The sequence below is a fragment of the Rhagoletis pomonella genome, unplaced genomic scaffold (assembly GCF_013731165.1).
Source record: "Rhagoletis pomonella isolate Grant_MI unplaced genomic scaffold, Rhpom_1.0 Rhpom_scaffold_00004, whole genome shotgun sequence".
NCBI classification, from domain to species: Eukaryota; Metazoa; Arthropoda; class Insecta; order Diptera; family Tephritidae; genus Rhagoletis; species Rhagoletis pomonella.
In genome coordinates, this window is record NW_023458558.1 from 4,409,471 (window position 1) to 4,425,992 (window position 16,522).

The following is a 16,522-nucleotide window of genomic DNA, read 5'->3' on the forward strand; positions in this document are numbered from 1 at the left end:
GCGTGCACCAAAAGAGTCAATCCGCCAACAGGGCCACGACGAGAGTGTCATTCACATCGACTACCGTTTAAAGAGTTAAACGATCGCCGGCAAAGAATCTTCTAAGCTGTTGGAAAAATTCGACTTTGATTTTGGCCCTCCCCTCTGACTATTTTTATGTTCCCGAAGTTCCAATAAAACAAAGCTCTTTTAAAGCACATATGTACGTAAAACCTGTTATTTGGAAGTGATAAAGAAATCATAAGAACAAAATATATTGAGCTGAGGGAGAGGTTATTAAGAAATAATATGCCTTTTTACCGAAAAAAAAAAAATTATTTTTATGCAAAACCTACTGCCTTAAAAAGCTTCTTTAATCTCATCGCATGTACTCTTTTATTGTCGAAATTCTTACCAATATTTTCCGATAAATTAATCAAAATATTTATCCAAAACTTTACAAGTGTAACTCGTGATCGATATCCATATTACTATAAAAATAATTATCGATACTTTTGAGGGTTCGCTATCGACAAATATCGCGATGTGTTCATGCTATTTTTGCTTTATTACGCATAGAAGGAGTTAACTTCTGATAACTTCGTCCAAAATATCACTCACTGATTTATTAATCAAGCGCCTTAGCTGCAAAAAAAGTCGTGGCTCGGTTAAATATTTTACCAATTTAGTAACTTTCAGTAAATTCTAGCCTATTCAAAGCCTAGGCAAGGAAAAATTTTCAGGAAAAAGTAAATTGACAGTTTAGTCAATGCTGAAGAGCAATTAGGACCAATTTTCTATGTATCTAATCTGCAGTTTTATTAAAATTTTCTGCAACAGCTAACCACAGTGCAACACTTCAGCTTAGTCCTTTATCCGTTTTTTTTCTTTTTCCACACACTACCTTTTGTGGTTTGTCGGTTTTTATTAACAAAGAGAAATCGTTTTTAAACAATACTTTGATTGTTACGCCATTGTTGAGTGCCATTGGAAACGACAACAACAGAAAAGACATACAGAAAATATAAATTCATAGCAGACAGCAAGCAGCCTTCTGCCAGCAATCGCATCAGCGTTGAGATCTTCAAATTTATTGCATGTATTAGTTAGATGGCACACACACATACAAACACGTGCACACACTTCTCTCTACTTCATTTCATTTGCGCATCTCTGATATCAATTTATTTATTTTTTTATTTTTTCATGCTTCGTACTCTTCCTTTTTCTACCACTGTCTTCCTTTTAACCATTACAATGGAAAATTGAATAAGCCATCGGCGATGAAATGAAAAATATTGGCGTGATTGCAGTTAAATTAACAATTGCTTTTTGTAAGCTTAACATACATATGTATATTTACTCATATGTACATATATATGCATATATATAAAGGCTTACACACACTTATGCATGTGGTTCTATCATCGCTGCCACACTAATAGTTATTTGTTGCAAGCAAAAAATATTGCGATAAACCATAAACGTTGCGATTGCCATTTTCCACAAACGCATACATACACAAACATCCACTCGACTATTGTTGCATGTGTCTGTTTATTTCCCATTTTACATTTAGTTAGTTACGTGAAAATTGCTTTGGCATCCTTCCTGGACTGCTTGAATAAGTGCCCCGCACCATATTACGCTGTAGGCTATTAAACGAGCGTGCCACAAACTGGGAGGTATTTACTTTTTCATTGTTTGCTGCGGGAAATTGATACAATTTTTCACATTTCGTTTACGCTTTAGAAATTTGTATTTATTTTTCTGCGCAGTATTTGGCGCTTTACTATTTTTTAAAGTAATCGCAAATACATATGTATGTATGTCTGTAGTTATATATTGTTTTTATAGGAGCATTCAACGAGGTGCCTAAACTTTCAGTTGAAATAAAGCAAATTGTTTAAGAGCAGATATTTACATAAGCATACATAGCACATTCATACATATATTTGAAAAGAGTTAGTATTTGGTTTGCTTGATTTGAGCGCACTACTTGACGCCTACGCGAATTGTCATCTGCGCATGACATCATGAACATCTGAAGGAGCCCACCTGAGTTCTGCTTTGATAGGCCTTGCTGCGTATAAGTCAAAGTGAGAATCTTAGTATACCTTTGGCCATACTCACAACGCACCTAACCAATTTAGTAGGTCTAACCAGTCTCTGAATAAGTATATATTAAATGCGTATCTTTTGATCAAGCCAGGTCTAAAATCTGACTCAAGCTTGTGCCGGTAGATCCGGTTTTTTTTTTTTGTTAACTGCTAGACCCACTCTTATTGGAGATCTTGACTTCCTCATTGCTTTTTTATTTCAGTAGATGATTGTGTTAAGACCCCGCACGTTTTGAACCTTTTCCATAGCTTTACGTCTTTCATTGGCGCTAATTCAACTGCGACTTATAACCGAATTTCCTCTTTCTAAATCCCCTCCCCTGAACTGTGAGGTGGCCAGACGACAAGAGGCTCATCGGTGTTTGGGGTGGCCTTAGAGGCGGTTTACTCTAATAACACCCCAAAACCTTAACTCAGGCCAATAAACTGGGCCCTGTCTTTGTCAACAGAGAGCTCCTTAGATATATATTGTGCTCCACTTATCTATTGCATTCATTACATTGGTGGACCCTTTGATGTTTCTTAGTTTTCGAAGTATTGGCGGACTTTTTATTACATAGTAAGTGCTGAATAACTCTGCAGAAATCTGTTTTGCAGGGCTTCGAACTTGACGACCATACTATCAATCGTCCAATTACCCGTCAACAACGTTGGGTCTTGAAAAGTTTCGAAAACCCGTCTCCTTTTTTCTTCGCGCGGTGGCTAAAACTACCAGAATACAATGCATGTTGGCAGATTATTAGACCTGCTGCATGTTCCTGCTATGGCCATGTCTTCAACTCGATATAATCGCAAGTAAGGCTGTATGCTTTGAATTACTTCCCCTACTCCTTTCGCGCACTCTTCTACCTCCTCATTTCCCGGAATACCACTGCACCTCAGACCCAACAGAGACTCACTGTATTCTCTCGAAGAGATTATACCGATCTTCGGATTTGTTGAACTTACATATCGCTACCGAATTTTTAAATTTAGATTTTATTTAGAACTAATTCGATTGTCTGTACCAGCCTCGAAGCTACGTATGTGAATTGGATATGTACATACATCTTAGCCTTAACTACACTTCAGTAATCCGGAGGTCTATAGTTCCTTCTCAACAACCGCTTTTAAGAGAAGGCGCAGTACTCCCTTTCAGCGTAAATCAGTGAAGATCGGTATCTAATTATAGCCTAAATAAAACGCTATTAAGTTCCCAATTATTTCTGTCGGAGAAATCGATTTAGAAGTTTCTCTCAAAATCACCTTCCGATAATCGCAATTTCTATACTCCATCCCCAGTCGGTCCAGAATAGAAGCATAGCCCCTACCAGTAGTCCCTAGTCATTTAGATGGCCTAAGCCTCAGACGGCTATTAGTTTCGGCGCATTTTCCATAGTTGATATAGATGTAATTTCCAGAAGTGTCTCCAGTCTCCAACTACGATTGTACCTAAATGGGCCTTTCGGCGGTGCGTCACTCATAGACTTAAACGTTTCTCCATTAACTTGAGGAGAATCGAAGAGAGACTTTTTCAGTGTTGTCCCCCTCCATGTTAAAAAGTAGTAATGTATGTATGTCTTACACGAGTATTTAGTATTAACGTAGTTACAAAGTGTCTTCATTAACTTAATTTTCTCTTTTCATCTACTCGCAAATATTTAGTTAGAAATTTGTAGAGAATAGTTTCACTTTAATTTACCACACTCGTACTACTAGATACACTCTCAGACAATCTTCCTACAAACAATAACTCACCACAAATGTTAATATAATAAATATATCGACTGTGTTGCTTCGTTTATGCGCTGACACTGTCAGTTGGCGCGCCAATAAATATGCGTTGCTCGTCGTCGCCGTAGTCGTCGCCGTTTGTCGTTATCGTTTTTACCGGCTGCATTGGTGTCCTGGTTGCTCAGTTCAGCTTGGACTACTGCATAAAAAAAAAGCAAAATCCTATTGCAATTGCAATGAATGTGGCGCATTAAATTACACATATTTTACGCCAGGCAGCCAGCTTGTCGGGCAGGTCGGACAGACGAGGAGCATTTGTGCAACAAAAGTTATTGTAGCGCCAAGTGGCAGGTTATGTTGCATTGTGCAAAGAGCGAATGCCAAATGCGTACACGTAGACACATATATTTTTCAACAATTGGAGAAATGCATAAATAAGGCATTCCAGAGTGTCAAGAGTTCGAGGCGAACTCCTAAAATGCTCAGGCATATGCGAATAATTGCCATAAGAAAATGATCAAGTTGCAAGTTGCTTGTTTCTGTTTTCATCGTTGCATATTGTTGACATTGGAATATGAAACAGATGAATTTCGCATTGTATGAGGTAAATGTGTGCACTAAGATATTAATATCACGGGTCCCATTTTATTTTATGCTACGCATAAATTAAAGACATCCACGAAAATTGCAAAATTGTAAATAAATTATTAGAGGTCGCCAACAGGGTTTGAAAAAATTGATTTGTTTCCAAATCACAAAAATTTTCACTTGTCAAATTTAGCAGATGGCAAGTGAAAATTTGTCCGATATTTTTTTATTTTATTTTTTTTTTTACGTAGAATACGTCCTATGTTGAAATGTTGTAGTTGTAATTTTTAGAGCTTTACGAAAACGCTTATTGCACGAGAACTAATGAAGCGATTTCAAAGAAAAGTATGGTATTTCAAAGATAAAATTCCAAACCCATCGTCAGATTCAATTTTGTAAGTAACCAGTTCGGTTTCTGTCATAGAAAGAACGGTAAAAATTGGCTTATTTCGGGGTCAATTGTGAGCCTTTAAAGTGCTCCACCAGCTTATGATTTGCAGATATAACTTTAATTTTTTTAATATTTTAACGGTTTTGTTACCGATATTTTTATCGATTTTAATATCGATATTGTTATCGATATTTTATCGGTTTTATTATCGGTACTTTTATCGATTCTGTTATCGATATTCTTATCGCTTTTGTTATTGGTTTGTTTATTGATTTTGTTATCGGTTTTGTTATCGACTTTGTGATCGACTTTGTCATCGATTTTTTTATCGACTTCGTTATCGATTTTGTAGTCGATTTTTTTATAGATTTTGTTATTGATATTTTTCGCACCTTCTAGGTCAGCGGTGGGCAGATTTTTGGGTATTAAAGCAGTCAAAAAGCCAGCAAGTGCTACGCATAAGGTAAATCAGAGTTCTCAGGCTAACCCATTTAAAAATACATTTAAAGCATTATATTTATTAGTAATGAGAGTCGGAGTACAAGAAATTTTAATACACTTCCCCCTTCTGGCTGTTGGCTCTTGATATTACCCCTCATCTAGCACCTTAATGTGCCAAGCCGGCTCCTAAGTTCAAAAGGCTCCCGGGAGCCACTTTGCCCATCTCTGCTCTAGTTGCATTACAAAATGGTATGAAAGAGTAGAGCTCAAAAATACGCTTAGCTAAATACAAAACTGGCGTTCGCAAATCTCTTGCTAGTCACCAATTCAGTGGGGATGACCCTTTTGACTGGCCGCCTGGCTGTCGGGTATCATAAAAACGTCATAATGCGCCCGCCGCTATAAACGCTTAGTTAAGCGGCGAGCGACCATTAATTTGCGCCGCCAGCAAACTTTTTTCTTCTTTTCTATTTTCTTTCATATGCACAACTTACTTTCGCCGCCCAATGTTCCTGCGCTGCGTCATAATGCTCGGCAGACGTAAAAAGTAATTACCCTTTTTTCTCCCCAGCTTGCAATTTTTTGCATGCGGCACCATGTGGCATGCTCAAGCGCGACATACAAACTCGCCCATACACTCGCCATAACTGAGCAAAAGCGCAGCAGAAAAATTTTATTCATAGTATAAAAGCGCGGAAGAAAAATGAATTCTTTTCAGTTCTTATTATAAATGCAAGCAGCCAAGCAGCAGTGGCAGTTAATGGCTGGCATACTGGCAGTCCCTGAATACGGGGTGACCATCATCAGTTTGACGCCACTGTTTGCAGCATCATTGTCATTAGGCGCTTTCGAGCATCGGTCTTCCCTACTGGAGTTATAATATTTTGTGTTTGTGATTCATCTGCATAGCTGCCGTGAATCAGAGCTTTGGTAATGACTACAATGGGCAATTTGGTTGGTGGCGCTGTCTTTTGTAATCGTTGAGCTTAATTGCTATGCAGTCGGACTACAGAGAAGAGGGCCAATGCTGGGGTAATGAAAATTAAGACTAAGATGAAAATGGAATAGGAAATGGAGTCAAAGCTTAAGTTGAAGATCCCCTTAATTTCTGTAGCAGCGGCAGTAGTTCGAACGCGGCGCATCTAATGCGGAATTTATTATTTAACATATTAACGTTGTCTTTTTATATCAGACAAGCAGTAATTTATGCACTGATAAAAAATGTTTTTTCCGTGGAGTTATTAGGAAGTGTCACTGCTATGGCTAATATTAATGGAGTTCATATAAGTAGCATTATCCGGTCAAAAGCCCTACCAACGATAACTTTTTCCACCACACTCTTGATGGAGCCTTATAACTCTTATTTTCACTTACATACGTGATTTTCAGTCTCCCGCTTTTTCTTTCGATCAATTCTTCTCTGCTTTCATAAAATACACATACTTACTTTCGTAACTCGAGTGAGTCTAAGAGCAGCGAATTTCTTTTCCTCATCAGCTAATCACAAAGAAAATTATCATCGAAACTTATACGCTTTTGGAATTTGATTTTCTTCGTAAATATTACAACGAATTAATTTGGTTTCATGTTTATGGAAACTTTGATATGCAGATACCTACGCTGACTTAATCTTGAATTTGGTGCCTTATACCAAATCCTTTCCACGGAGAAATCAAGTAGAAAAAACACACCGTCGAATACTACGACAAAGCAGAGGAGCACGAATTTCAATTTCCTCCGTCATAACAACCCTTCAGATAGACAGATCACTGGCCGGACTCATCCATCAACTCCCTGCGCAAAAGGAAGGGATCGAAACTATAAATTTTTGTGAATCATAGGATGGCGAATAGGTGCATGCGAAATGAGGAGTTCTCTTTTCGCTCTTGGATTAAAACAATGAACCAACTGTTCCAGTGCATGGAGGCGGTTGTTCGCAAAATAATTGAGTACAAGAAAAGTACCGCAGTAGCGTTTCAGGATAAGTTCTTTCAGATCTTAAACGACATGTTACCTGAGGCCTATTTCGTAAAAGTGACAGGTGCGACAATTGTCGACTTTTCTATAAAATTTCATGGCCAGAATTATCGGCCACAGTTTTTTTGTTTCATATACATACGTTTTTAGGCAACTTTGAAAATTTTTGTAAAACGACAGTGTCAATATGGAATATTGTCGACAATTGTGCTGACAATCGCGGTATAATGGTGGTGGCCTGGCATTCATCACGCACCACACCGTGCAGTATCGTCTTATCGAAGCAGATGTCGACCGCAGGGATACCATCCTAGAAGGTCAGCGTATTTTTATCCGGTCAGGCGATGTCGAGTTCGAAATATTTAATGTTTATATACCCTCTGTCACCAGCTTCCAGGCAGGATATCTCCATAAAATAAGTCCGCTTTTCAGAGGGGAAAAACCGTATAAACAGCATATCATGGTGGCCTATGCTGAACTTGGCATCAGACTATCTGCCCATAGTAATCTCGATATACCAGCCGACTTTGCATGCGCGGATCACTGGACCTATATAAACTTTACCAAAGCTGATTGGAAAGGCTTCGCGGAATTTACTGAAAGCACCTTCGCTGCCCTCCCCACACCAACCGACGTTCACTTAGGTGAACGGAAGATCCGCAGGGTAAAGAGGGGGTTCGGCAGGATGGTGTCCTTTTCAATTACTGTTTAGCTACTACATTTTCAAGCTCCATTAACCACCAGAGGGAGTCTCAATTCTCTCTTACGCTGACGATTGCGCGATCATGGCGTCTGGGAATGGAATTGATGACTTGTGCTCGAAAGTAAACTGTTATCTCGCCGAGCTCTCTCGCTTTTTCACTGCACGGAGCCTAACCCTCTCCCATACAAAATCCTCAGCAACCTTGTTTACTACCTGAACGAAGGAGGGTACTTACGCGATGACAAACCAATTCCGATGGTGATTAACCCAAAAATACTCAGAATAACTTTCGACAGTCTGCTCTCCTTCTCTGCGCACACAACCGCAATTTTCAACAAAGTACAGAGCCGCAACAAGGTCCTCAAGTCGCCAGCCGGCAGTACCTAGGGCAAAGACAAAGAAACGTTGCTGGCATCATGCAAGGAAATTGGCCGGCTGGTTCTAAATTACGCAGCACCAGTATGGTCGCCGGTACAGACAGTATAAAACACAGCACTTCGAATGGCGACCGGATGTCTTTTGATGTCGTCACAACATCATCTACATGGCGAGACGCAAATGCGCCCCATAAAGCAGCACAATACAATGCTCTGCAAGCAATTCCTAGTACGGAGCTATAGATGTAGACACACGAGCAGAAACCTGCTTGCAGAGGAGCCCTTGCCAAGGCATGTCAGAAGGCATCTATACGAACTGACAGACGAAGTTCAGTGGCACATAAGGCAACCTCTGGCCCGTCCCTGGGCGGCATTCACAAGGAGTCAGCCTTCAAGTTACGTAGACTCCAGATCTGTGAATGGCACACAACCACCGGACGTGGACGAGACGAGCTTCATCTACCTCGGGAGACCCGGACCACAATAGCCCAACTTCACTCTGGCTACTGAAGCAGGTTGAACTCATACCTAAGTAGACTAGATGCAGATCCGCCAAACGAATGCCCGACATGCATTTTTTCGCATGCCCGGAACACCCTACACAGCTAACGCGTCTGTCCCTGTAGACAGACCCTATATAGAGGCCGTACGTTTCTTGGGTCTTCCGTTAGCTGAACATGATGACAATGAGACTGAGACACCAGCCGATCTGGTTGGTGTTGTTGTAGCCGGTACAATAACAACAACAACTATGATTTTCTGGACAACTTGTTTGTAAAGTAAGTAAATCGATTTCTCTACCCTTTTTATGCATTCTAAAGTACTCCAATCCATCGGATGTTCACAGCTTAGCAATTTTTAGAATTATTTAAATATTAGTCGACGACACCAGCACTGTTGCTACCATCACTTTCGTGTTTACACTAAATACCATTTGCAATGTTATAGGCGAGAGTGCTCCCCGTAACCGCAGACTTAGCCTGGTACCTGCTGCTGCCTCTCATTAAGATTGTTAATTTAAGATCTGTGGCGTAATTTCTTTTACAATGCCACGGAAGCTCACTCGGTAAGAGGCGACATGGCGCATGCAAAGCCAGTTGGAGTTGCGAGCTGCTGGAAGTTCTAAATATACCTGGGATTTTTTATACTTACATATGTGTGAGTATATATCCGTGTTATCACGTTGTATTGAGGCAAAGTGTAGTCTTTAATTTCCTCGCAAATACATATAAGCTGCTTCTTTTAGTCGAGCAGTTCGCAAATGATAGGAGTTAGTTACCACCATTCTTGTACACAGCGAAGGAAGTTGCAATTGAGTCTTGGCTATGCATGCATTGATGCAAGTTTATGTGTATTTGTGCGAAATTATTTGTTTGCTATTAGTGCTTCGACACTTTGGCATGCAAAATGTATTTGAGCGCATTTTTACTCGTATGCTCATACATACTTACATATGTATGAATGGTAATACTTGAAGGCTTAATAATGTACTGCATGCCTTCAGACATGCATGCATTCATATTTCCTGCAGCATGCCACCTATTAAAGATTCACAATTAATATTATTGGATGTGTGCGCATATGTTTACATTTGCTACGATTTGCGCTTCATAAAAAAAATGTTCCGACGTCCATCATTGCAGGCCATACAAATTTGATTTTATATGTGCATGAAGCAGACATAAATATACAGCAGCACATCGGTTACCGCAGCAGCGCTGGCTAGCCATCAACGGAAACACAACTCGTCGCGTAATTGTATTAAATGAATTGTGCAACACAAGCGTGGCAAGTGCAACATGAAATCATGAGCAAGCGGCGGGAAAAAAATGCTGCAAAAAATAAATGGTATAAAGTCCAAACAACAGCAGCTAAGAAGAGAATGAAGCAGCAGCATGTAACACGAAATAATAATCTTTGCGGCATCGGCATTCACACACACACACACACTCGCTTGATTGTGGCAGTCACTTCTCAAGACAGCTAGCTAGCTCTACGGCTACTAACGTTCCGATCAAACTGTCCAAAGTTAGAATGTCGGGACCGCCCTTGTACTGTACGGCAACCGCCATTTAAACGCCATCGATGCTGTTTGCTGTCCGCTGGTTGTTGCCCATTGCATGTTGCATGCTGCCGTTTTTCCTTTGGTAATTACAGTTCCTACGCCTTGTTGCATCCTCGGTGTGTCAGCCGTGACTGCCGCTTTGTAGCCACAATCGCCCTTCTCACAATCAAATTGCAACATTTACATTGCCTACTTGTTGTTGTGTTGTGTTGCAAAGCGAGCGAGTTGAAAGAAATACCAGCCAAGCTAGCAAAGCAAAATAAAATAAAACCCAAATCAAAGCAAAAACTAATGTCAGCACAAAAAAACACAGCAGCCGCAACAATAAAAGACAGCAACACAGTTTACATGGATTCGCCGGCCCTGCTGCTGCCTACCGCTATCAACCAACCGCCCGGCTTATATGTATCTACTCCTCGTTGCTAGAAGGTTGCAACAACGAAGCTCCGCACAAACGCAAAGCGAGTCCCCAAATCTGTTTTTATTATTTATCATTTGGTTTCTACTAGCAAATACTTATTTTTTTATTTTCTTTACCGCTTTTGTTGCTCTGCTTTTGGTCGACAAACAAAACTCGAGCACCTTTGGCGTTATGCGCCCGCTCTTGCTGGGACAGCAATGGCCACTGCTTTTTTTTTCCCCGGCAGCTTCTTCAAATTTTGCTAACTTTTTGCTGTCCGAGTGCTACCTTAAACGCTTTTGTGTGCCAAGCAATCGAATTTTCTTCCGTTCTGAGTTTGGTATGTACGTATTAGGGATGTTAATTTTTTCGATTGTTACGATTCCGGGATTTATTATTTAGTATTTATTATTTTGAGAGAGAGAGCTTAGAGAAGCTCTACTACTATATAATAAATAATAAGTAAATGGGTTTGGAACGTACTTTTTTTATTTAAAGTGAAAATTATTTCATAAGTAACAAAACGAAAGACCGTAATTAAATTTATAAATATGCATTTAATAATACTTCAGCGTGTACATGTCTGATAAAGTAATTTAAGGTATGTCGAAACAAGCTCGATGCAAAAAAAAATTAAGTCAAAAAATTAATGTTCTAGTTGAAAGAATATGCTAGTGGCAGGAAAAAAACAAAAGCGCCTTAATTCGACCAGTTTTGTTTATATTCCTTTTTTTATTTAAAATTTTTAATTCTTTTAAGAAAGTCTACCTGATATCACACGTAATTAACTGCATATATATATGTGCATTTCTCTGACGTCATGATTTCTTTAAAAAGACTATAATTTCAAAGATATGATTAATTCCAAATTTTAATTAAAAAAATTCTGTGCAATGTAAAAAAAAATGCGGCCATCAAATGAAATAATTTTTTTTTTTTTGGTTCATAAGGACGAATAGGAATTGAAAATGCCCCTTTAATCTATTTTAATTTTTTAAGCTAATAAAGTTAGTCCTTAATATAAAATTTGTTCAAAAATTATAATTGCAAAATTTCAAGGATATACAAAGATAAAATTATAAAAGGATATTTTCAACACCTACCTGTCCCTTACGCACCAAAAAGTGTAATGTGTTTTAATTCTACTGAATCTTCTCTTTCATTTGAAATTTTTAAATCACTTTTGAATTACTTATATCTTTTAAATTTCAAAGTTCTTTTAAAAAATCCTGACGTTAAAGAGAAAAATCAAGAACGCAATTTTAAAATATTTCACCCTTGGTTTGGCAACTGTATTGATTTTATTTTTTGTGTGCAAAATTGTCTGCCGTAAGGTATTATATGTAGATACATTGGGGTACACATTAAAAAAAAAATTAAATATTAAATAAACAAAAGAAATAAAGCCAATACTGGTCAACATAAAACGTTTATATTATTGCCACCAGTGTTAATTACAAATCCCGAAAATCGCGGAATTCTGGGCAAATAATCCCAGGATTTCCGGGACTTAAAAAACAAGGGATCCCGGGATCTCGGGATTAACATTCCTAGTACAAATGCATGTATGTATATACTAGCATTCCTAGTCACACATTTTTTTTTATTCCTCTGCTTTTGAGCGCTTTTTGTTGCTACTTGTTACAAGTTGTGATTTTAGTTTTAGTTTAGGTGTTTGATATAATGATTATAATTGTGTGGCACGAATGGTAAGTTGTTATGGTAGTAGAATAAGGAGGAGTTTGGTTAGATGAACGATAAATGGAATAAAAAGGAGTATTAACATGTAATGGGAAATTAAAGCAGAATTCATCCGTAGGCCATAGAGAAGGACTGCAGTTGCTAAAATATAGTAATAGAATAGTGTGATGTCCAGAGTTTGGGAAAATACCTAATTGAACTAGGATAGCGTTCATAAAAAGGTGTTAATTTTCATTAGAGTAGGGTGCTTAGAGTTATTAGAAATCGACAACTTTTAATGGTATTTTAGAGAGGTTGTGAGTCATAAAGTGGGGTCGATTGAAGAAAATTTTTACCCGTAAATATATATGTACATACATTTTTATATATTTAACAAAATGTGTAAAAAATATTTCAGAAAAGGTGCCTGTCTGCAAAAAGCGGAACCGAACCGCTCCATTTTTATTTTTTTTTAATACTAGAGGTAAGATTTTTGCAAGGACAGCTCCTAGTACGATTGCCCCATTACTGCCGCGTTTTAATTAAATCCCTCGGTTCACAGATTCGAAACTTGGATATTCTTTTACACACCTACGTTCCTTGCAGAGTTGCTAGCTTGTCATGGATTTTTTTTTTATAGCAGAAGGCAAACTACTTCTAGTCGTGACAGGACCTTTCGGCATAAATGGCCATTAAACTCGCTTTCTTATCGGTGTCTTCTTTCAAATCTGGTACGCTATAAAACCTGACTGAAAAGACTGACTACATATCTGCTTCTGCTTAGATGGAGTTTTCCATAGCATAAGACCTTAATAATCGATTTTTTTCCATTCAAAATCTAACGGCACCCGGTGATATATCTAATTATTCCAATAACTCACATATTTCAAAAAGGGTTCAGCATTCCTTTTGACGAAACAGCTAGCTGCGGCCATAAAGTAAACTGTATACCGTTAGTTATCTATCGCTGTGCTAAAAGTCATAATAAACACGTAAGCCGTTAATGGCTTCTACTTACAGGCGATGCACTTAGCAACTACAAAAGTAATAAAAACAAAAATTAAATGCAAAAATTTTTTAACTTTATAACTTCCGCATGAGAACAAAAGCACAATCAAATGCTTTAGAACAGCGAAGAAAAGTAATACTGCCTGCCGCCGCCGCCAAATTCATAATTAAATACTCATGTGCTTTTCCATTTTTTATGGACCATTAAATATGCGGCTTCATTTTTAGCTACTAAAAATGGTCGATGGTGGCTGTAAATTCAACAAATATTGCCCAATTCTGATGCTCCTGCTGCGGTATAGCATTCACTTGCAAAAATCATAAAGGAGTCCACATAGAATTTAGCGCTGCATAAGCCGCATTAATATAGCGGCTTTTTATTTACTAATGGCATACCACTCATGAAGCTGCGATAATATTTGTTTAACACTCAGAAGAAAAGCCAAATAAACTGCACATGAAAAATCATACCGAAGTATTGGGATGCGGTGGCTGCTTGGGTGGAAAGCTCTTATTCTGTTACCGGTTTGAAAATTGCTTTTATTGAACCATTTTTTAATGGCCCATCGTATGATGAACCACTGAATGTTACCAGATATGTAAATTCACGGAAGTCAGTACAAAGAACGTCATTTAAGCTGATTCTAAAATATTATAGTAAGGAAAAAAAAGATAGTAAAAATTGTATATTAGTCCACTCACACAATGTCAGCTACTCGTTTCATAAGTCGACTAAATTATTAACGTCTCAGGTTCAGGTATCCAATGTGGGCAAAAACTTTACGAATTTTAGTTATTCACATTCACAGGGAATGTGCTTTGAAGTGCCTCCGTCTTCAAGGCAGAGCTAACATTTTAACACTGTGGTCTTAGCAATTTGGTGCACATAAAAATAGAAGCAACCAGTTAGAGACCAAGAATAATTTAACAGAAAAATAATGGCCGAAAATCCTTTTTCCAGGCTCATTCTGGGGAGTGATTCTAAAAAAAAAACACTCGTGAGGTTTGCTCATATATGTAGCTAGGTGCAAAGGTAATTAATGAAGGGAAGGGTACTAATCAGCATCCCAAGCGTATGTACTAAATAATATCTGCCATGCAAAATATGAAATCATCTGCACAATCTAAGACAACTTACTTGACCTCTACTTTTTGATTTATTTTCACAATTTTTCTTGTTCTTACTTGTCTGTCTATCTGTTTGTTTTGTTTAACTGCTACTGCATCGTTTATTTATGTTTTTACAGTTATTGGCCAACAAACCACGCCGCCAGAATTGCCAATTTACGGTGATCCCTACACGGAAATTGCACTGGATCTAGTCTTCCCAAAGGGGAATCCAACATTCCTGCTCGAAGGCAAGAAACTGCAGCTGCTGCAGCCGCTCGATCGCGATGAGGAGAATCTGAGTCACATTGTCTTTCAGGTAAGTATTTAAGTGCAACGACATCTGTGCTCTGTGTGTTCTAAGTTATGAGTTGAGTAAAGTCAAAACTGGGGAAGCAGCATGTGTGCATAAGTTTGTGTTTGTGGAGAGTGTGTTTGTGTGAACATGTGCAATTCGGCGCACCAAAGGCGGTACGCTTGTGGTGAATGAATGCCTTGCCCATACTCACTTACTTATGCACACACACACGTGCATATATACACACATTAAAGCATAGATTGGGATGTGCAAAAGCGGTCATAAAACGCTATTGAAACACCAACGAACAAAAAATAAATTTAAAAAAAAAACTAGCAAACAAAAGCGAACAAGCTCACGCTGGCCTGCCGCTGTGAGATTTTTCCTGGTGAAATGCAAATTTTTATGGCAAAATTTTACAGTTGCACGCCAGTTGCAGTAACACACAAAAAAACGCTTAATAAACAAATATGCAAGCATTTTATGGCTGCTTTAGTTTTTGCGATTTGGCGTGGAGCGAAACAATTTTTTAAGTACATCTTATTCCGCCATTATGATACATACAAACATACAAACATACATAAATAACTACCGGTGACTTCGTGTGCGTGAGGATATGTGTGTGAGTGTGTTTGTATGTGTGTGGTTACTAGCTGCTTTGTTTATTTAATATATATTTTATTTTATTTTATTTTATTTTGTTTTTGTTTTTGTTTTTCTTCATTCTCATTTCGCTGCACCACAGGTCTCCTGCACCATTCGTGCAACAAACAAGCGACGCAACATTCCGATTATTGTGCGCGTATCTGATGTCAACGACAATGCGCCGCGCTTCATGAACACACCCTATGAGGTCACCGTGCCGGAGGTAAGAAATGAACAATCCTTAAGAACTACAAACGAAGAAAAAAGAAACTAAAAACTTTCCTAAAAGCAAAAGCAAAAAAAAACTATTTCCTTTAATTTCGCAAGCGAACCTCTTCACTGCAATCTTGATAAGCCGCTTAGCGGGAAGCTCTACGACTTGCGCCGTCTTTCCAACAGCACAACACCACAAATGCAAAGTGCCGCTTTGATTATTTGCTGTGTATATATAGTATATTTGGCAAAGCGCAAATGCGCCGCTTGTGTGCGCTTTATGTACAATATTTACAACAACAACGACGCAGAGCAGCAGTACTGTGCTCTACCTAGAATTGCAGCACAATCATTGCGGGCAACGAGAACAATTAAATATGAAACGTTCTACTAAAGCAGCGCGCCTGCGCAAAACTGCTGCGGACGCGCATACCGTTTGCGGCCCAGCTGGTTTTCTCCTGTGCCTGTGTCAGCCGCGATTAGTCCATTGGCAAGTTAACCAACCTGGTGGTTGGTTTCTTGTGGTCGCAACTGGTTTTTCGCGCCCACGCGCAACTTCATTTCATACAAAACGCAAATATTGCTCGTAGAGAAAATGCTGCAAAACGTTTGCTAACTGTTGTGGCTATTGCTACTGTCATACTGCTGTTGTTGCTCTCCTAAATGACTCGCAAGTCAATTCAGTTAATATTGACATTTACTGCAGAATAAATATGTGCAGAAATGATAAAGCACTGAATGGCGGGCGATCTTAAAAGTTGTAATTGGACTTGGAAAATAAGCATAAATCAAAAGACTTAAGCAGCAAACTTGCCGC

The 16,522-nt window shown here is 38.6% G+C and overlaps 1 protein-coding gene across 1 annotated transcript; it reads left to right on the forward strand.

Moving 5' to 3' along the window:
* The first annotated feature begins 8,830 nt into the window (after positions 1-8,830).
* LOC118737100 (cadherin-99C-like) lies at positions 8,831-15,766 on the forward strand. The gene is made up of 3 exons (XM_036467381.1): positions 8,831-9,059; positions 14,690-14,868; positions 15,593-15,766. The coding sequence occupies exons 1-3, from the start codon at positions 8,831-8,833 to the stop codon at positions 15,764-15,766; spliced, it is 582 nt and encodes a 193-aa protein (XP_036323274.1).
* Positions 15,767-16,522: the final 756 nt, after the last annotated feature.

Excerpts from the sequence above, each read along its gene's own strand:
- LOC118737100 (XM_036467381.1), top strand. The coding sequence starts at position 8,831 with ATGCAGATCCGCCAAACGAATGCCCGACATGCATTTTTTCGCATGCCC. Across the intron at positions 9,060-14,689 it reads TATGATTTTCTGGACAACTT|TTATTGGCCAACAAACCACG; the intron begins GTTTGTAAAGTA and ends ATGTTTTTACAG. Across the intron at positions 14,869-15,592 it reads TGAGTCACATTGTCTTTCAG|GTCTCCTGCACCATTCGTGC; the intron begins GTAAGTATTTAA and ends GCTGCACCACAG.